Source organism: Lissotriton helveticus, chromosome 2_1 (genome assembly GCF_964261635.1).
Source record: "Lissotriton helveticus chromosome 2_1, aLisHel1.1, whole genome shotgun sequence".
NCBI classification, from domain to species: Eukaryota; Metazoa; Chordata; class Amphibia; order Caudata; family Salamandridae; genus Lissotriton; species Lissotriton helveticus.
The window spans coordinates 1,523,349,213-1,523,372,138 of record NC_136059.1 but is presented as its reverse complement, the minus strand read 5'-3'; the positions used below and the strand labels follow the sequence as shown (position 1 = coordinate 1,523,372,138).

The window sequence follows — 22,926 nt, the reverse complement described above, 5'->3', positions numbered from 1 at the left end:
TGTGGGGGGTATATGTGCCAGTGGAGGGTTCAACGTAACAGTGTAGCTGCATTCACAGGAAGCGGGCACTTCAGCCAACAATGCCAGCTATGTTTGTGCACAGCAACGCGGTATTAGAGACGGGCCAGCGGGACACATAGCCCGCAATCTCCCGATACATACAAGTCCGGTCCCGCCGTGAAGCGCAATCCAATCAGTCCATTCAGTGTTGTGGGGAGTCACGTCCGTGCCCTTCAGTCAGGAGACCTGCCTGGGACAGTTCTCTTCTGTATGCAGCCCACAGTTTGAGGCTCAGAGTCGCATCTCACAGGCACACTGCAGTAGCCCACATCATACTGTCCACGTTTGTACCAGGTCACAGGTCTTCGCTGTGCCCAGCACCTCTTCATTCGAGGAAGCCGTGTTACCGCTCTCGGCCGCGTCCCCTCAATTGCTGCTAGCCCACTTCACTCCGGGCTCAAGCAGCGCCAGCGGACGAAAGACAGCGTAATATGCCGCAGGGCCGGTCCCTTCCACTGCGGGCCGAGGTCAACCCTTCGTCTTGGTTCAACCTCGCACCCCGGTCACAGGTTGACACGGGCCGCTTCTCCCAGGGCAGTCGGGTGGATCAGGCGCAGTCCTCCCTCCCCGCAGTAGGGAACGGGGGCGTGGGGGGGAAGCCAGGCCTCGCATCCAGTCAGCAAGCCTCCCAGCTCGGTGCGATCTCCCGCAGGCCCCGCAACTCACCGGGTCGCCGCTCAGCACCAATCCGGCACACACGATGTTCAGGAGTGCAACGTCGGTTGTATATCCCGCAACGCCTGTGCCCTCTTCCAGCTACTCAACGAATCGCGGGTGTATTGGCGCCTCATCCGCCGCGGCCTGCACGCCCCGTGGTCCGCCTCGGGCTAGCGTAGCTACAGGTCCCAGGCAGCGCGCACACACAAGCTCCAGCAGTGCTCTCGGTCTTCCACTTCTGCGGGCGTATCTTCACGGCGGAATGTCCGAACGCTCTCAGATTTTCACCGAGTCTGCAGACCGGTACAACGCACAGCTGTGCAGCGTTTCAAGAAGTTTGGTGTCGGTGGTAGAGGATCATGAGCGGATCAATGAAACAGGCAGCAGGAGCCTCACTACAGTGCGGCCATTCTGCGTGTGCGCCCCCTAGCGCCTCCCATGCTTCTGACAATTCCTGCACCAGGTTTTTGCCCGCATTTTATCCGACAGGTAAAAACGGTGGAATCTGTGCGGCAAACAACCACATATTCAGAAATGTGTACCTCGAAACGTGGGGGAAACTAATGTTGTGACTGATTTATTCCTCATTCTGATTTTCAAAACTTAGAATGGTGCAATTGTACTGAACCAGTAAACAACACCCGCTGCATCAGTTTTACTGGATGCAGTATTACCACCAGAATTCAGTGAGACACATAAGTCCCTGAGTACAACTGGTTAGATATTGGAGACATTCTATAATATTCTTCCATCACCATCCTAGACTAAATCATTAAGGTAAACTGTTTCGAGTCTGTCCTCTCCGCTCTATTAAAATAACAGTGACAAAAAGCCTTATTTGGGCACAAATACAGTATAGGAGTCCAGACCAAAACATCGCAGTGGAAATCCAAATCTGTATAAAAGTTGAACCCTTGTATTTTTTCGGTTGGCCATCCACCAATGTTACATAACCCGCAAACCCTCCACAAATCTCCATGCATGCTGGTATCAGTTTATGCAGTAGCTTAGGAAACGTCATCAACCTGTCTCCACTGGGTTTAATTTTGCGAGTTTTTCAGTGTGCCTCAAAATTGAGAGTTACATTTGTCACAGTGGACACCTTACAAGCTGAAAAAAAATAATAGTACCTCTTGTTTTAAGGTGTTCCCGTGGTATAATAAACGCAGGTTTACTGGGTCCTGTAGCGCGGCAGGCCTTGGGTGATAAGGGCCTGCGCAGCGCTTCAATGATGGGCACACCACACAGTTCCTTACGGTTTGGTGGGAAGTCTCAGAGCGGTCTCTCGCCGTTTATTTTATCTCCTCGGTTAGAGCCCGCCCGAGGAGTGCATGCATGAAACAAAGTATGGGAGAACCCGGGTGGCTCTCTACATCCCTCCTTTTCTTTAGTGTTCATCCACCATTGCCTGCATGCTTAGGGGGATGTGCACACAAAGTCCTTCAGTCTCTGACTAGGTGCAGGGTTCAGCCGGAGACCATACCTCTGGCTCCGGGAGTTGGAACTGGCCACTGCATCCATCTGGGTGTGCGGGGGATTTTGAATCATGGGACCTTGGCTGTGTCCTTTGACTGGCAGCTGCCACTTCTCCACTTTCTGTTTGCAGGTTCCTCTGTGGTGAGTTCACAGGTTCTGGTGAGCCGGCGGGCATGAGATACTGAGCTCCGTCTAGAACATCTGCCTCTGCTGAGTCGGCGTCCGGCCCATGAGCTCTCTTAAAACATGAGACATTCCGGGTGACCACTTGTTGTCCTCTTTTCGCCGTGATCATGGTCCCTTGCACCCTGACAAAGGTCCATTGTTCCGGTTTGTACTGCGTTATGAACTTCCAGCCCGGGTGTCTGTCTTTAACCACAACGCTGTCGCCCACCTTCAACTTTAGCTCTTTTGCTCCTCGGGCATTACTCGCTATCTGGTTGGTGACTGTCCTCCTAGCCTGTGTGGCAGCATTGTCTGTCAGAAGGTTTCCATTCTGGATCGGCTGGGGTGATATCTCGAGGGGCTCTTTTGAAAAGCAGGTGAGCAGGGGCACACTTGGTGGTGCTGTGTGGCTTTTGCCGATATGCATCCAGAAACTGGTAGAGGGATGATTCAACGTCTTTCCCCTGATCCACTGCGATTCATAGAACTTGGTTAAGGGTCCGCATAAAACGTTTCACTTCCCCGTTGGCTTGAGGCCACAGAGGGGTGATCTTCCTGTGGCGGATCGCCTTATTTTCTATGTATTCTTGAAACTCATAGTCTTGGAACGGGGGTCCATTGTCTGATCGAATTTCACCATGAGCTTAATTGTAAATCAATTATACAAATTATGAAAATGTGAATTTTTTTTTTAGATACTGTACTTTTTTCTGTCATTACTTTGGACCTGATTCACAAAACTATGCATGAGTACAGGAAGAAGTAGTACAGGAGTACTCTATTACAGATTCTTACACACCTCTGTGAATCTGACCCTAAACGTCAAGCTCCACATTAGAAAAAGTGAAACGAGTCCTTTCTACTTGTACTAATTGTAAATGAATATTCCATAGATATTTGAATCCCATTTTACATGTTTTTTAGACCAGTTCAAAAAGGCATGTAAGAGTAAATAAAATAATAGAACAGGAGTACTATTTCACATACTCCTAAATGGATTTGTGAATTGGTTCAACATGTTAAGTATGACAGAAGAAGATTATATGATTTTAGTGAGTAGCAGATACCCACATTTAGTTTTGACACTAAGGCAAGATAAGTCAATACTTCAGAGAAAGAAGCAGCAGTCAACTAACTTTGCATTCTTCATGTTGAGGGCTATTGATGTATGGCCATAACTGCTTCTATTTCTGGAGTACAATGAACGTGAGCTTTGCGCCTATTTTATTATCATACATAACAGAATAATGTATCATCTTGGCTGTTTGTGTAGCTACCATCACCTTTGAAAACATTGTAACGTGCCCCTCTAAAGGAACCATCGTTATTTATTTTTTTGTTTTAATGCTCTGGTAGGAGTTGCATGGGCAGGAGAACACAATACATCATTTAATTAATGCTCTATTTAGTTTATACTGTCCTTAAAATGGTGCTCATGCTTTCTGAACGTGTGAGTCAAGGGGGAAGAATAACGTAGGAGAGAGTTGGGGGGTATGTGAGGAGAAAAGTAAATTAATAGGTGTAGGGGAGAATAGATAATGACAGCAGCAATAGTAGGAAACGTAGTAAACAACATAAATTCTCCCCATCTGCCAAAATGTGGTGTTGAATGGTGGACACAGGGAGCACACAATAAAATAAGTGCGGAGAGGTTGTGGCTTTACTGCTAGGTTGGTCGACCTCGAAGCGGGGGAATCGGGTTCGAGTCTCGCAGGGACGCTCGACGTCCTGTGATTCTGGGCAAATAACTTAACCTCACCGTGCATAACAAAAATGAACTGGTGCTCATGTAAAGCGCTATGGTACCTTATATCTTCAGGTCGAGTTTGTGCTTTATAAAACTCACCAAACAAACTGCAGTTGTAGGGTTATTTTCAAAAACATGAGGAGCTGCACCTCAGTCTAAGAGATCTTGCTCACCCACTGCAGCAGAGAAGCAATAGCGCAGCAGATATCAACAAACTTTCATTTTCAATACATCACCTGACATTGACTGAGATGTCAAACGACTTCCGGGACTTCTGCTGGCAGGTGTCAGGGATTGTTTTCACGGAAACATGGAACGGGGATTCCCGTGTCGGGTGAGGGATGTTGTATCTCAGGGTCATCTGAAAGAGGATGCACATGATTACTCCAATCTCACGCTCTCTCCCTTTTGTTCACTACTGTTTTTTTGAGCAAATGTAATCCTTTCTTGGAATTCACAAGAAATTCAATTATTGCTCTTGTGAAGGAATACTTTTGAGAAGGGGCAGCTGTGCCAGCGTCTCATAAGTACTCACATAAGTAAATATGCACACATTTGCAAGCATAGTACGTGCCCACTTCAGTTACGCATCAGTCCACTTATTGATCTTATTTCTTCACGGGAAACCCTCACACCTACACCACCAACTATTCTGAGGATGCGTCCTCCTTTTTTGCCACCATAAATATGGATGTTTCCTTCCAGCATTGACATTTCAAAGTAGAAAGTTAGCTTTAAGGATTTTATAAATATCCACAAATCGGGAGTTTGTAGCTGGTCACTTCTTTGTGCAGCTCCTCAACCCAAAACGCATGTAACCCTATCAACTGATTTATTCACACTTAAAACGACATCATACTGATGTATTTTATGTGGTAACATTCATTTTGGGGTGGAAAGTGCTATTTCATGGAGCACAACATTAAGGCTGACTAATAAATGGTGCTATTTGCAAGTGCAGGTGCCAACTGTGTGCACACAGTCCCTCTTAGTCTTTCTACTCTTGATCCACTTTCAGTCCTCTTTTTCTGATATCGCTTATGTATGCTTTTATTTTTCTACCATTTTCCTTTCACTTTCTTCTTTTTTTCTCCCCCTATTTGTTTTTATCATTAGCTTCTTAAACCTCTTCCAAATCCTTCCTGTGTGGGGAGTTTGAAGATTCTACGCTAACATATGAACTAAAATTCTTACTGGGAGTAAATAAAACCGACCATGTGTCCCCATGATAATGAGGCACCATGTTATCATCTGTTGGGGCTCATATTTATTGGAGCCATAGCAATTTTCTAATAACCAAGGCACCCCTTGGGACTAAATAAACTATCCTGTGTGCCATTCCTGGGACCATTCTGACCCCTGATGACACCCCTGGATCAAGTCCATCCATGATATTAGCCTTATCTACAGCAGATGTGAGGACCCTAGCGAGCCAAGCCTATCCATGACTGCTTCCCAGATCTTATGAATATTTATTTTAGGCCATATACATGATTGCTGCTGGCTAGAGGGAAAACATCCATAGGATTTTTCTTGTCCAAAAGCCTGTCTCACTCAGGCCATGTAGCTATTTCTGTCCTCTGGTGTTAGGTCACTGTTAACGGGTGGCTCTTTTCTCCCAGCCAATTCTGACTCACTCACCTGTGTGTAGACACAGCCATTTCCATGGACGTCTGTTGTGTAGTTCCCTGGTACGTCAGGAAGGAGGATGCGCTGGAGCAGTAGGCGGTTACCATTATTTACATGAAACTGGGTCTGGAACTCTCCACTGGAGCGCACTGTCACTAGGCGTTCTCCGCTCTTTGTGTAGGTAGCAGCCCCGTATGTAGACAGCGCTTGGAGAGCAACTACGGTATCCTAGTAGAAGGAGGTAAAATTGACAAACATGGGTATGCGGCTAAGACACACAGTGGAGCGTCTGGGCAGATCAGTGACACTCTATTTCTTTTTCTTGCAAACATCCCTCATGAGATTTTAGTGAGACAAAGTAGTTTTGGTCTTGCCTGCTTCTCAAGGAAGATTTATTAAAACCCACAAGAGCAGCAGTGACTGATACGGGCACCTTGTACCCTTTCGTAGCATGATGCCGGTAGCAATTATTTGTTGAACACAACTGATAAGGAATTACTGTGTCTTATGAAAGGATTGTGTTTCTGTCATCCACAAGCAAAATGAAGCGGTATCTCACTGGTTGTTTGAGGGACTGTGGGCAGGGTGTGGATGTAAGACTCTTAGGGCCAGATTTTCAAAAAAGGAACGCAATGCAGCACAGCCCCCAAAGAGGCTGGGCAGGGCCGGCTTTAGGCATGTGCAAGCTGTGCACCTGCACAGGGCCACCAAACCCCAGGGGCCACCACGCCAATATATATCCTTAATATATGAATCCTCTGAGGATGGATACATATTTGCGTGGTGGCCCCTGGCAGGGATTTGGCGGCCTCCAGCTCTGTTCCACTTCTAAACACCCTGACCCCCCCTCCCCTCTTTACTGGCCTGCGCGCTCCGCCCCGCCCGGACCCCCTCTTCCGGCCCCCTACCTACGCTCCCTGCCCAGGGCCACTATCAGCCTAGAGCCGCCCCTGGGCTGGGCTGCGATGCGTGACAGGGAGGAAGCAGGAGAGCGCCATATCTACAGAGATATGGCTCTCTCCTCTTCTTTCCCTAGCGCTGGCACTGATTTCAGCTGCCGAGCGCCAGGCACACACCTTAGCGCCATAGCGCTAGGGTGTGTGCCTGAGTCTAGCATAGGTTTTTTACTAGAAGGGTACCCTTCATGTACAAAATACTATGTCTAGACAAGTTCAAACACTTTTCCCACTTTGTATGTGTGCTGAATAAAGTAGCACGCATGAAAAGTAGGAAAAGGAAGGAGAAATTAAAACATTTCTCCTCTTAACGCCTCCTTTCAGATGGTGTTAACTTTCGGCGCTAATGCACATTTTTTGCTTTGCGTTACTTGTAGGGTACTTTCCAACGCAAAACAAGTTTTGCGCTGGAAAGTAAATTGATAAAAAAACATTTTGTGCTGGTTAGCATCACTTTTTTTAGATTAACCCAGCGCAAAACTTTGAAAATCTACCCCTTAGTGTACACCAGTGACTTATTTGCAGACACTACACAAATAGTTACATTCAATGTGGTAAAAGAAAAGAAAAACAGGTCAAGGATCCCACCCATTTCCTACGGTAGCACCTGGAGCATCCACTTAGTAAACAGCATTCCCTCGAATCTTGTTTCCCTCTGAATATCGGAGTTTTTGGAAGGTGTTTCTTTTTTCTTCAGTGCCCCCAAAAGATGACCATTGAGAAGCTCCAGTGAACTATAAAATGTGTCTTTTCATACTTCATGCTATATGCATGGGTTTGGTCTTCTCACCAAGCAAAGTTATGCAGCCTTGAGCATTCATCATAGCTCCTAAATGATCAACATAGGTAGCGTTGAGCTAAAGTAATGCAGTGAAAATCAAGTGTTCCTGATATTGGTTCATAATTCACTTCGCAGTGTACTGCATTTTCATGAGCGATCCACCAGAGGAAAACATGGACCGAAATCACCATTCACAGGTGAATCGCCAAGTCAGCTTTGCACCAATTGAAACAAGGGTAAATCATATGCTAAAGCTGACAGATTTCGTCCCACAGACTGAAAAATCATTCATCTCTACTCCTGGGCCAGAATTTATTAGAATTCTCCTAGCCCACTGGATTTACATTAGTACGGTCAGGTTGTATGCCGCTATACCGTGGTCAGAAATATCGATCTACAAAAACATTGAAGCATCAATGCAGCCTGCTACTATATCGTCTTTGTAAATATCTATAGGCAGCGTAAATTTACTATTCTTAACTCCACATCTGCTTTCCTTGACAATATAGTGGCAATTGATATTGCGGATTCCATAGTTTTGTATGTCGACTATGTTCAAGTGATCCACTCATCTGAGGCTAGGTACAAGGATAAGCTTTCTGCCCTGGGTACAAGGTGTCTTAGGCTGACCACGAATTATGTAGCAGTGTATACTCACAGACAGTATCGCCTAGGGGGATTTTAGAGAACTAAGGGGCATATTAGCAAGAACCTCGTTAAAATTATCACCGTTTTAGCGACAGGAAACAGACCCTAAAACGGCGATAATGGGCTTGCTAATGTGCGTTATAGAATTCCAATAGAAGCCCAGGTTAGATGTCCTGCACATCTAACCTGGGCTTCTATTGGAATTCTATAACGCATATTAGCTAGCCCATTATCGCCGTTTTAGCGGCAGTTTCCTGCCGCTAAAACAGCAATATTTTAACAAGGTTCTTGCTAATATGCCCTTTTATTTTTAGATTAGTTAAGTAGCATTCTGGGACCTTCGAGGAAACATCTCTCAGAAAACACGTTTGATATCTACATGGGATGGTGTCTTCAGCGAAACAGGATTGAGCTAATAAGATTTTCATTTGTGGCGCGCATTCTTGGAATGCGAGAGGCAACGTCATGAGATAGCATTGACTTTAAATTTTCAGAATGACATGCTTTGATTTAATGTGTTTGCTTTTCTTATATTTATGTGACTTGTGGTATTCAAGCTGATGCAGAATCTGAGGATCATGGTACAAGGGTTTGGCACACCATTACAAGATTTAGATAATCAATCGATTTAAAATGGGGCTTTCCAGGTGTGGTGGTAGTCAAATGGATTAGAGAGAGGTTTAACGTTTTCAGTAAGGAGGAGGGTATGCTTTTACATTTTTCCTGAAAGGCAGCAGAGTACTTTCCTGGGCTTATAGTAAGATCGGAGATCTAGGAGCAGCGTTCAGTCAGAGAAAATCCCTAGAGGATGTTAGCAGTATCCAGATAGTTGCCTTAAAAGCATAGTATTTGCAGCACGGGGTCATTATGTATGCTAGCTGTGACTATTAATTGTTTTTTCAACAGTGCACAAGTAATTGGACCTTGCAGGGTGCATGATGGAAGGCCGACGTGTAGGACCAATATGGTCCAAACAGTATAAACCATCCACTGATCTGGTTAACTTGTACAAGTTGCAGAGCCAAGAGGTCAGTCTCTCGTGGCTCCAGCCACAGCTGTTGAACTGGAAGTTAATAAAAGGCTGGGTATGAGCTCTAAAGTGACATACCATAAGGTAAAAACTGCTCCAATATCCTTAAAGGCTGCAGGGCGCCAAAGCATGGCACAGACCTTTTTATGGAAGGATAGTTGTGGGTAGAAGATTATTTCTGGGATTTTGCCCGTGGGCTGTTTTCTAAGGAATGTATGAATTTGGTGCATTAGAATAACTACGTTTGGTCACCACTTCTGTGTCTTTTGCGACTTTCAGCAGGAACCTTTCCTTAGCTTTGATATATTGTAGGTTTGGATGGACTCTCACAATAAATACAAAAATATTAAACAATAGCAAATTACTTCAGTTTTTAAAAGCTCATGGGTCTCTTTCTCAGTTATTGGAAAGCACAGCCACTATTTCATTTTGCATTGATTTTATTGGTCAAATACACCAAACTACTGTCCACACATACAGACATTTTTTCTTGGACCCAACAGGGAAGCAAAACACTTTGTGGATAGCTGTTTTGTAAAGTAAGGGCCAATTGATGGATATTCAGATTTAGATTTTGCTTGGGCTTTCAGCTTGTTGCTACACATCATCTGTACCTATTTTCTAGAGGATCTGTTGCCATTTATTTCCTTATTTAAATGTTTTGCAGCAGTGTCGTTTTATTGCCTTGCCACCATGTGCTCTAAAGAGAAAGAACGAGACAACAGTATTTGTGCACACCATGCAGGCTGGTGGTGAGCTTTGTGGTAGGGGCCCAGTAACACAGTCTGGGTTTTGCCATGCATAGTGGACAAGGACCAGCATGCACATCTCCTTTTAGGCTCACACCAATTACCAGATTCTTTATGAGGATGGAGTAGTTGCTGGTGTCAAAATCAGCTTTCAGGCTAAAGAGGATGAGAGTGAAGCCATTGCCCATATCTGGCATCAATGGTGTTTCATCTTGTAGCAACATTCTTTAAGTGATGAGGAGTGTATTGAAGCCATATTGGCAGTAATCAAGGTGATTATGAGTAATGCCTAGTTAAAGGTTGACCTGAGAAGAAATAATAAATTCTGAGCAGTCATCTTGCAACATTTCTCTGAAGGAACATTAACAAGTTCAAGAATGGTCTCCATTCAAGTGGAATCTTTTAGAGAACACAGTTAAGGAAGAAAGAGCTATTGATCTTGGTGACATCTAATGGTAGTTGGCACACGTTCTACATGCAAGTTTGCCCACCTGTGTTGATGAGAAGCCTCCATTGGGATTTTGCTGTTTGGTGACCCATTTCACAATCTTGGCTGCCTTGGTGAGATCCTCCTGAGAAACTGACTGCTTGGAGAGGACAGCCAGCAAGACGTAGGATGTCATCTCAACTTCAGCTGAGGGTGCTCTGTGGTAGTAGAATGGCATGTCCGTCTCCTCCTGAGGTACCTTGCTGCGCTCCCAATGGACAGAGCCATCTTCTGCATAATAAAGAGTGAAGAGATGTCATTCCCATTGAATTTCCACAGAAAAGAGAATAAAAAGAGAACAACAACAAATAAGCATATTGTGGAAACGGATTCTTTGAGCGTTTATTGGTACGGACAGACTGGAAATTGAATTCTCATAGTAATTCTCTGCAGAAGTACACCACTCTGCATCGCTGTCCTAAATTTATAAAAGGTTTGCATAAATATCTCTCAAGGCTTAGTAAAAGGTGTGGTGAGGTGCTTGGTGGCCTGGTGGAGGTGTTGTTTGAGCTTGGCTCCCAGCTGTGTTGTGCCGTGGAAAACTTCCCCAGTGTTACGTTAGAATTAGGCCAGACTATGTTGTACAAATAAATGTCTGGGACTCGTGGCCGGATGTATGATGTTACAACGCATACTTTTACAATGCCTACCTTTACGTCGCAAGTTTTACAACGCATTCCATTACAACGCATAATGCTTTTGGGCGCTGGATAGTGAATAGTTTAATTTACTATTCCAACTCCAGTCCCCATGGATAGTAGGGAAGGTGTTGGATAGTACATTAAACCTATTCCCTATCCTAGAGCGCCCCCCAGCGCTATGTGTTGTAATGGTTTGCGTTGTAAAAGTTGCGTCGTAATGGTAGTGCGTTGTAAAAGTTTCATTGTAAAGGATGTTTCCCCTCGTGGCCATATGGTGGTACTTCTAAGGGACCTCTGTGAGCAATGACATTAGACCATGTCTTTACAATTTGCTGGGATACATCTGGGATACAGTACATTTAATTGCATGTTATGGACTCCACTGTGGACCAAAGCTCCTGGCCTAATTGGCAAAGAGCATCTTCCTGAAAAGGAACTTCCCGGATGACAGTACGTCTGAGCTATAAGGGTTTGGATTACTTTAACCTGCTATGTAATGATACACGCTTACTGAAATTCTTAGGGCATCTTTAGACTGTTATAAATCATTGGCAGCTGAATGAAGTGAAGAGTACAAGAAATAGTGGTGAGGCCCATTTCAAGGTACTGGCAATCCAAATTTTCCCTGATTACACCTGACCGGTCCAACATCAAAGTCTTTTCATGCTGTGAAACAAACAAAATTGACAATAATGAAGGGAATCTCACTTTTTTCTCAATCGAAACTGCTTGGGACTGGTAGATGGTAGCGAGGAACCTTGCAGATCACGAAGAAGTCTACATTTGACCATAGTAATCGGGAAAAGTCCAGCTGGGGAAACAGACTAAGAGGCCTTCTAGCATGTGGCTAGTGATGCCAGCTGGCACTTATCGTGTAGAATAACTGTGAACGAGAATAGCACACTAATTGCGGTTTAATCAACTGGTACTTCAGAGATTAATGTCTGTAATGCTGAGGTGGTGAGGTTTATTTGAAGGGTGGCACCAAACTTGGCTGAAATTGAGTTCTAGATGAGAAATTGTGCACAGTGTATCCCCTTGTGCTTCATGCAACTATACTGAGGATGTCAATAACTGTCCCTGGTTTAGGAGTCCTACCTGGATGATTCCCTTGGGCTAGGAGTCTCGCCCAGAGATGCTTAGTCATTGTTTTCAGGAATTGCTTTAGATGTTTTGTATTCTAGTTTCTGTTGTTGAATGTTTCCAGTTGTGGTGGGGGGTGGGATTTGGATGGGTAGAGTGAAGGTTGCACAGGCTTTGATTGTAGGATCTTCAACACCAAATGTGTTTATTTTAATATTGATTTTTTTGTGTTATTGCACCTCAATGCATTAGAACACATTACAGTTCACAACAATGCGCCACAATCAATCATGGAACTTCCTGAACATTCGGATTCAAGTATACAAATGTCTTTGATATATGGCTGATAGAATAGCAACCTGAACAAAACATAATATGTCTCAACATTAAACTGATTACACATGTCTTGTACCCTGGTTGACCCTGAAGCTATGGACATGTGTACCTGATGCATTGTGCTGGGGCATAGGGAAGTGTAACCTCATATAATGGCTGTAGTGAGGAGGTATCTCTGATTAAGTTTAGGTATCTCCTACTTCAAAGGGATCCACAATCTATATCACCATTCCTCTTGAAGAAGAACAGTATGCAGTCAAATACGAGGTGCCCCTCCATTTTCTAAGGACCTAAGCAATTTATTGGCTCTCTAATGGGTCTCACAAACAAAAAATGACCTTAATAATTCTCAGTTTTTTATATTTTGATACAGTTATTTAATCCCCAGACATTCCAGGTCATCATATTAACTTATTGTATCTCATCATCCACAACAAAGCCATCTTAAAAATCTCATACCATCCACTTGTATCCAATCTCCATCCCATCCTTCATCACAAAGAACCCATCACCACTTCAAATCAGAATCTCCCCCAAAATCCACCGTAAACAAGAAAAGTAGAGTAAAAATATCTTAAACCCAACATTTTGATGTAGTCCATGTCCACTAAGCATAATGCAAGTTCTTAGGGCAATTCAAACATAATATGTAACATAACAATAATCAGTTTCCAACATAAGGAAGGACAAGACAGAGTATGTCTAGTGCAAAATACAAAATTAATTTTTATTGAAGACTAGATAATAAATATAGATACAAATCACATGTAAAGCAATCCACAGGATAACCCCAACCCTGTCATCATTCACTCTAGTTGCACACTAATCTTTCTCAACAGACATCCTTAATGAACAAATACAGTGTGAGACAAATGTCATTAAGTTTCTGGTTTATAAAATCAGGTCGTCTCTTTGATGATTTATGATTTGGTCATCAATAACAAGGAGCCTGATGCTCTTAAGCCATAGATTCAGAATAGGTTTAAAGATCGTGTCTTTATCAATGAGTGGCTGCAACCAAGATGATATCTTACGAGCGTTTCGGCACCACGGTGCCTTCTTCAGGAAAAGCCACAACAGTTGAACCCAAATATCCTCAAAAAAGAGTATGTCGGCCTGGTTGATGAAGGACTGAATAGTTCACTACACTCGTTGGGAGATAAAAGAGATCTTCTAAAAAGTAATTAAGGTCCACTACACTGATGATCAATGTGCAGTGCCAAATATTTAAAGGCAGACCCAGGATTAGGGCTGTATAGGAGGTTCCTGATGTGCAGATCTCCAGTATTACAGTGTCCGGGCACCATCTGATGAGAGCGCTTCGGACCCCAAAGGCGTGTTGATACGTTAATGACCAAAGAGCAGCCGGACGCCGTCTACGTCCATGTCCACTAAGCACAACTACAAATTATAGCAGGTTGGTATGGGACAGAAATCCGCATAAATCTCTGCTGATGGAGGCGAAGACACAGTTGAAGCTCACATAGGCGCTATACATAAAGGGGGGGCCATACAGATCCCTGACAAGCAAATTGTACAAAACATTTTCCTGTCTGAGTGAGGACTGTTTGGAGCCCCTTGGGGATGCACTGTGCTCTGAACTCCATGCACCCGGGAGAGTCAAGGTTACATGGATGCCACTGCTTTTTTGTTTACTGAAAATGCTTTGAAAATGTCAAAAAGGCTAAAACTACAACATTTCCTGACATTCCTTTTCGAGAAAGCTCGGAATCTAAAAGGTTAGAAAAAAATCCTACCTTCCAGTGTTTATAAATTTCTCCAGATAAAAAATGGTACCCAACTTGTGTGTGTGGGTTTTTCACCAAGGCCATAAAAGGCCTGAACATATAATATGGAAATATCAAGATTTTTCCTTCAAATTTCAATCATTCTGGAGATGTTGGTAGCTACAGTAATTGGTCTAGGGATCACCAGCATTCAGGGAAACATAACAATTTCAGGCATTTCTGAAATATAGATACCATGGTGAGACCACTTTAGTGTGACGTTTGGGGGTCCCCCTACATTTTCTTACCCTGAAGAACCTGTGTGCGAGAAGCTGGCCTGGTATATGATGTACACTTATGTAAGTGGACACCTTGCACCAGTCCAGCTAACCCTTATGGTGATTTAAGAGGTCTTAGACAACCTTAGAAAGCTCTACAAATGGTAACTGTGGAGAGCCTCCTTCTGGCTTAGTCCAGAAGGAGTGTAAAAAAGCTTGTTTTACCAGAATGCAATCTTATTAAGATTAAGTGAAAAAGAACCACACAAGGTATTTCTAATTTTTTTAATTTATTATATAATACTCTCTAACACACACAAACGTCTCCTACCCAGAGATATGCACAATGCACACAATACTTTGCAAAGAAACACAGTAAAAAGTACGTAATACAAAGTAGACCCCAGGGGGGGAGTAAACCATATACTAAGAAAGTGGTATAAGAACCACGACTCGAGTCAAGAAAATGTCGAGAGGACATAGAAGTGCTGGGACCCAAGGATCCACCGAAGCTCAGTGACTCAATCAATCAATCAGGGTTTTTTTGAAGCGCACTACTCACCCGTGAGGGTCTCAAGGAGCCCAGTTCGGGTCAGTCGAAGAGCCAGGTCTTGAGGTCCTTCCTGAAAGTGACTAGGAACCCCATGTAGAGTGTGTGCAGTGTGAGAACACAACCACATGCTCCGTACAAGTCTAAGTATACGTCGCAATTGGATTTTTAAAGATTAAGGACCCTTCCCAGTGGACCCTGAAAAACCCAGTGGTAGACAAAAGGTTGGAGAGCCACCCCCCCAGTGGATACCCTAGTACCTACTTTACCTACACCAGGGAAGCCGGGTGCATAGGTGTGAAATGGTGTCGGAAACCGGCGTCAAACCCAATGGAGGACTTTAGGAAAGTGCCGCTGCTGAAGGAGGGGAAGGTGTCCGTTGGAATCCGAAGGCAGATTCTCGTTGAGAGGTACCTGCAAGCAGAGGGGACAGAGTCTATGTCCAGTGACAAGAAGATCTGGAAGACGAATGCCCACCGAAGACCAGGCGATGCAGAGAAATACCAGGAGCCGTGCACAAACTGTCCCATGAAAGATGTTGAGTGTTGAGGGGTCGATGTCCGGCGGGAGTAACAACACGCCTTGCCAAATGCAACCAACGTAGGAGCTGAAGAAAGAGCAATGTTGGGACCAGCAAGGTCCAGGGGACTCACCACAGGCAGAAGGAGTCAGGGCTGGCCCCGGGCAATAAGGGGAACCCAAGAGAAGCAAAGGTGACCCTCAAACGGACCCACAGGCCGGAGGCACTGGAGTCACGAGAGAACCTCAAACAGCTCACCAAATGAGGCAGGCCACGATGCACACAATGTAGTGTGGCTGAAGATTCTGGTCACAGGAGATGTTCGAGGTTGGGGATACTTGGAGCCCGTAGATCTTCTTGGAAGGAAGTCAACAAGTCTGTGCAAGTACAAGTTGACCTGGTGCACAGGGGTTCGGTTATCACAACCCCCACGAGGGATACTGGCCTTAAACTTGGTGAGAGGGCAGGGCAGGCCTTGGGAGCTGTGGAAAACCACCACCTGTGTTGCAGAACCTTTCAGAGTCCGAAAGAGCTCAGGATCAGAAGACTAGTTGATTTAGTTGAGGTGCCTGCGAATGCAGGGGTGTGATTCCTTCACACCAAGGGAGATTCCTTCAGGTGTCTTTGATGCCCACAGGCCTTGGAAGGTTCCTGTATGGTGCACAGGCACAGACAATGCAGCAGACAGGAAGGGAGACGAAGTTGAGCCCAAACGATGAGCAGCGAAGTCCAGAGTGCCCAGACAGTAGAAAAAGAAGTGGTGCCTGATCTGAATCTTATTCCACGACCAATCTAGGGACCCATCCCGAGGTAAGCACTAAAGTACCCTTAGGAAAGGGTTGGGGCGATTCAGGAGACCCACCCAGGGGAGGGCCTGGACAGTGGGAAGGTTACTCTCATGTTCTTTGTCCAGTTTCGTGCCAGAGCAGGAGCCAACAGCTCCCAGGACTGGTTTGAACTGGACTATGCATGGGGCACCAAATGTGCCCCACATGCAGACTGAGTGGCGCTGGCAATCGCACCCACCCTGCCCCAATACACTAAATCCTGTCTGGGAGGTGGTTACAACTCCCTGTGACAGGATGCCTATTGTTCTGCCTTCTGCTGCTTGAGCTTGGCTCAGCAGCAGGAGCGCAGAATCGTGTCTCTGGTCGGCAGCAACCATTTTGTGTGGTCCGGGTCTGGAAGACTGGTACCGGGGACGTGAAGAGCCAAGGAAGGGCTCTAACAGTGCTTGGAATTATACCTCCCACACCCTTTACGGTGTTAGGGTATGATTCCAATATGTTTGATACCAAACATGATTCGTTGCAGCCAGTTTCGAGATGGTCACCGCGTAATTATACGGTGACCCTCTATTTGGTATATGGCTGCTTCACTGACAACCCGGGAGATTAGGCTGTAGGGGTGTCCTGCTCATGCTGGGGCACCCTCTCACTTAGAACCAAGCACCCTGCCTTCAGGATTGCAAAGTCCTGCTGTAGGGGTGACCTATAGGTTTTATGTGCAGTGACCCTAGATATAGGAAACCTATACCTTTAGTAAGTGGTGCTAGCACCGGCTTACACAGGCTGCAATGTCAGACCTATAGTTCCAGCCTGAATGGTCTCCCATGGGTGGCAAAATGCATTCTTCAGCCCATGGGGGACCTCTAGGATACCTATGCCCTGGGTACCTTAGTACCATATACTTGGGATTTATAAGGGTACCCCAATATCCAATCTGTGATGTACCTAAGTACTGAACATAACAATTTAGGGAGAAAGCAGATAGACTGGGGTCCCGATTAGCAGGATCCCAGTCAGACTAGTCAATGACAGCCTAGCACTAGGCAAAAAGTGGGGGTAACCATAGAAGCAGATCCTACTTTCCTACACTGTGGTAGAAATAAAAATATTTCCTCACATTTCTGTGACGGAAAGTTCTGGGATCTGAAGGGAATGGCAAATGTTCCACAGCTCTCCTGATGAAAACACAACCCCAGTGTGGGAATGCCAGTCATCTGCAACAGGAAGGTACCCAAAAAACGAGTAAGAAAAGAACTTGAAAATCTTTTCAAATGCCATTTTTTGGGAACTCAGTAGCTGCTGTATCCAGGTTTGGGCAAGCAGGTATCCAGGGAAGCCTGCCAATCACAGACCTTTTTGGGAACTAGGGTAGTTCATGTTAGGTTGGATGGATTATACTACTTTTTCATATCCTAATTTCCTTCCTGATGCTAACCTATACCTAAAGAAAAAACCAATTTCCTCTCAGTGTTCATGGGGTATTGCTGCAATTCTTGGGTCCGGGGTCAACAAGCAGCCAGGAAAACCTACCAACCTTGTGTATTTTTTAAACCTAAAGAACAAGGTAATCTAGAGTGGCTTGGCTTGCATGAATCCCACCAGTGTTTTCTACCCAGAATGCCTTGCACAAGCTAAGGAGTCAGAGAATAAACTTGGTTTCCTCACACTTATATGAAAGAAAACTCCAAAACTTTCATCCAACAACTAATGTCCAGCCATCCTGTGTTTTTGCAAATTTTCCAATAAAAAGTGTTACCCCATGTGTGTAAGGAGGTGGGGGCATGGAGCATATTGTAGAAGACAAGAACAGGCCCTAACTATAATTATGTGACGTCAATGCAATGCCTATGTGGTCTTTATATGATCACCATTTTGGCCCATTCCTGTCACCTGCAATAGGCTCAACACAGTTATCAGGAAAAGCGTGGACACCCAGGATGATAGGACATTTGCCATAGGCTGGATGTTCTAGAGTGTTAGAGTATTAGCATAAATATGACAAAATGCATTTTATTTAGCCATACTTTGATATTTTTAAGGCATTCTGGCTGGGAAATAGGTGTGAAATGTAAGCCGCCGCACCACTCTGGAATCTCTTGGTTCTTGAGGTTTCAGAAACACCCCAGGTTTCATAGGGTTCCTTTAGTGCCAGGAAAAGTATAGTAAATTGGTGCTATTTATTGCATAGTTTTAATTTGTTGGCCTTTCCAGGTATGAAAACATATTGGGATCCACAAAAGCAATCCCACCTTTGAATCTCCTAGGACTCTACATTTCAGAAAAGCCCAGGTCTGGTAGGGTTACTCTAGAGCTGGTCGATCGCTGGCACAAATCAGGAAAGTCATACCTATAGAAACTGAGAGGAAATTGGGCCTATAAGGCATTGTTTTGACCTTTGCCAGGCATTTTGTGTAAGGAAAAATGTTGCCATGTCATCCTGGATTACCCTAGATCTCTAGTTTTCAGAAATCTACCCCCAGGCCCAAATACCACAGGCACTCCTCCACTCATGTCCCCAGCACTGAAATTGAAAGGAACTAGGATTTTATAGGCATCCTATTGATGTTTGAAGTTCATTCTGCATAAGGAATCATGCTTGGACCTATGCCACAAACACTGGCTGTGGATTCCTCTAGATTTCAGAAATGCCCACAGTTGGATGCATCCTGGGACGCTCATCCAACAATGCCCTGAAAACATCACACTTGGGTCAAAATAATATAATAGCCTCTCATCTCTGTGACAGAAGTTTTGGTATCAGAATGGAATGGTAAAGGCCTATCATACAGCATTCTCATACTTTTCCTGAAAATAAAGTACCACACACATGGGTTAGCCAATTGACCAGGACAGGATCTTGGAATGGCCTCAAAAGTAGCTTTGGAAAAAGTCTTCCTATAAGATATGGGTAGATGTCATATTTGGGCCTGGTGCTGGCAGGCTTCCAGGGACACCTATCCCACCCAGACATTTCTGAAAACTAGGCTTCCCTATTTTAGCCCAGAATCTCCTGCAAACGTGAAAGCATGGGTAAAAAGCCTCTCCCATTTTCTCATATGTATGGGACTGAAAACCACTATACTCCCAGCCGGCGGCAAAAGTTGGGGGGAGAGGAGAAACGTTCCGATGAAATTATCCCTGGCGCTCTAGTAGTTTGGATGCCGGCTCAGGGATATTCCCCCTTCAGGGATTCCCGAGCAGGAATCCACTCAGGAGAAGTACCATTGGAAAGAGAGTAGTCTCCTTTTGGAATTGATGCTCAAGGGACTGAGCTGTGCCCCTAAGCACTACACAGAGTAAAAGGAGAAGGAACAAATGGCTCATTCTACTTTGACTTTCAGGTGTGATGCAGTCAGCATACCGTGCACACTGATTGTCATTCAATTAAAAAAAACTCAGACTGCAGAAGACACTTTTCCCTAGCAGCTCGAGGTGGGGGCCTCTGAAGGAAAACTTTATGGTATCCTAGCCATAGCTGCCTGGACAAAATGATCTCTCCACAACATACTATGTGCAGTGCTGTGGAGAAATCACCTGGCCCATAGCAGTGTTTAAGAAAGAAGCCGTCTGCAAAACTATATTACAGGTAGTGGACAATTAAGGCTGTCTACAGTGCAAATTGATGGCTATAGTGTACCTTTGATCCCAAACATCCCCTAGAGTACCTATTCCTATTAGTGCTCATTTTTTAATTCTTTGAGGCTGCCCACCTCCCGAAGTAAGTCACAGTCCCACAAGGGTGTTTTAGTCAGGAATCCTTCACATCCCAGATATTTAGACATAGCCATTCAGACCCTCACCACTAATATGTGCCTTCAAAAAGTCTTCTCATACTCCTTCTCCCAAAGAGCCTAGCAATATAGGCTTGGCGTCCAAGTGCATAATGTAATGAAGCATCATGAAGGCAGGAGGTGAAACCATATATTCTTCTTTATTTTCAGAGTAAGGAAAGTAGCGTCCCCAAGGTGTGTGGTAAAAACAAATACCAAAAACCTGTAACTCAGTTGCAGACATAATGATGCAATTTTGTAGGAACAGAACAAGAAAGAGTACTCCTACGCAGGGGAGGTATGATTTGTCTAGATGGAGACTGTTGAGTACAAGAATTAGTAAGAGAAAGAAATCATAAAGGAGCAATTCTATTGAGGTTCCAAATGGGCCCATCATCTAATTTTACAGCATTTTTCAACAACTTAACTACTTTGTGAGGAGCGGAGAACCTATTGCTTCCATGTTTTTGTGGAGACCGAACTCTTACACAATCACCAACATTGACAATCGTATGGGCAACACAGCTTGTCTTGCATCAAAATCTGCTTTCATTTTCTCAGACTTAACATTCTGACGAGCTTTCCACTCGTGATCCTCAGCAATACTAATCTCAGTTCCATGTCCTCTCCTCCAGGATTGAAACAATTGAGTATTAGGTGTACGATCTCTGAATAATTCAAAGGGAACTTTCTCTGTTGTAGAATGAGGGGTCAAACGATAAACCATAACTCTCTCTAAAATGGCATTCTTCCAATCACAACCTTGTTCCTTAGCAGATTGAATAGATTCTTTAAGTACTCGGTTAAATCTCTCAACCATTCCGTTGCATTCTGGGTGGTAAAGAGAGCATTTTTATGAACAATTCCTCTTTTGGATAGAAGGTCTTCCATCTCCTTTGAAACCAGTTGTACACCATTGTCAGTTAAAAGAGTCTCAGGAAGACCTTCCCTGTAAAATACATTGTCTAGAAATTTTTACCACATCTCTGGTTTCAGTACTTTGGGTAACCTTGATCTCTGGCCACCTAGAGTACATGTCAGTAAGAACTAAGTCAAAAAACTGACCAGATTTAGAAAAGAAAGGACCCAAAAGATCAAGGGCAACATTTTGCCAACACCTAGTAGGAGAATCATAAATGATCATCGGCTGAGTTCTTGTCTTGCACACTTTGTCAGACATTCTGCATTCCGAGCGATCCCTTACCAACCGTTCGACCAAAATGTCAACACCTGGCCACCAGAAGAGCATACAAACTCTCTCCTTTGTTTTCGTTATACCTTGATGACCATTATGGGCAAGGTGAACAATCTTCTCTCGAAGTACACATGGCGGAACTAGGCGTGAACCTCTCCACAACAGATCACTCTGTAAAGAAAGTTCATGCCTCACTTTCCAAAACTTCTTTGCCTCATCAGAAAGGAACCTAATACCTGTCCACCCACCAGACACGAACTTGCATACTTCATTTAAAACTTTGTCTTGTTTCAAGGATTCACGCCATTCCATTTCTGAGACAACCCCTTCAACGATCTCACAGACTTTAAAGTTGTCTATTTCCCAAGAGTCATCAGAGTCAAGTATTTCTGAACCTGTATGTAACAAACATGACAGGCAATTAGCAACTTCATTATCAACCCCTGGGATATATTTGACGTGAAAATCAAAATCTTGTAGTGCAATAATCCACTTGCAAATCCTGGAAGAAATCGCATTGAGATCTTTCTTGCCAAATAAGTCTTTGAGAGGGTTATGATCAGAATGTACTACAAAGGAAGAGCCCCACAGAAATTTTTTACGTTTCCTGATAGCCCAATAAATACAAAGAGCTTCCTTTTCAATTACAGAATATTGCAATTCTGGTCCTACAAGAGCTCTTGAGAGAAACATAATGATTTCTTCTTTACCGTCTTTGAACTGTTTAAGAACAGCTCCCAGACCCTTAGAGCTTGCATCAGTAATCAGAACAGAGTCCAAAGAGATGTCAAAGCTCTGTAAGGACGGAGCTGATTTAAGAGCTTCTTTGACCTGTTCAAACTCCAACTGGCACAGATGCGACCAAAGGAATTTTATCCCTTTTTTAAGAAGAGACCTGAGAGTATGAGTTCAATTTGCAAAATGAGGGACAAGCTTGTTATAGTACTCTGCCATACCTAAGAACGTTACAAGTTCTTCGCGAGACTGAGGAACAGGTAATTCATCAATTGTTCTCAGTAGATGTTCCTTAGGTCTAACACCATCACACGATAAATGATGCCCAAGATAGTCTACCTCCTTAAGATTCAATTTGCACTTGTTTCCGGCAGAGTCAAACCTCTGCTGCGAAATTGTTCTAGAACACTCCTCAATCTCGAATCATGCTCAGCTTGCGAGGAGCCATGAATTAACACATTGTCCTGATAGATCTTGACTCCCTCTATTTCTCTCAGTACATCCTCCATGACTCTCTGAAAAAAAGAGGCCACGGAGACTAGACCAAACGGAAGACAAGAGAATTTAAAGGTTCCGAAAGGAGTAATAAAGGCAGTCAGATCCATATATTCCGCATCTATCATTACTTGATGATTGGCACAACGTAAATCAAGGGTAGAGAAAATACAAGAATTCTTCAACTGAGCAAACATTTCAGAGATGTTGGGAAGCGGTATTTGTCCACATTGACTGCACGATTAAGACCGCGCAAGTCCACACATAATCACACTTCACCTGAGGACTTACGTGCAAGAACAACCGGAGCTAACCATTGGCTAGCTTCACTTTCATTAATAATCCCATCACATTTTAACTTCTGGAGTTCTACACGCATAAATTCCTTCATTGCCAGAGGGACATTCCGTACTTTGCATGAAA

General features: G+C 44.2%; 1 protein-coding gene across 1 annotated transcript in view; it reads right to left on the bottom strand.

Moving 5' to 3' along the window:
- LOC144818753 (alpha-2-macroglobulin-like) overlaps positions 1 to 22,926 on the bottom strand; it is a 1,363,397-nt gene that overhangs the window by 112,730 nt on the left and 1,227,741 nt on the right. The window contains exons 30-32 of the mRNA XM_078676468.1: positions 10,390 to 10,616; positions 5,747 to 5,962; positions 4,342 to 4,466 (exon numbers count right to left, since the gene is read on the bottom strand). Coding sequence (XP_078532594.1) covers positions 4,342 to 4,466; positions 5,747 to 5,962; positions 10,390 to 10,616 — 568 coding nt within the window. The remainder of the gene's footprint in view (positions 1 to 4,341; positions 4,467 to 5,746; positions 5,963 to 10,389; positions 10,617 to 22,926) is intronic.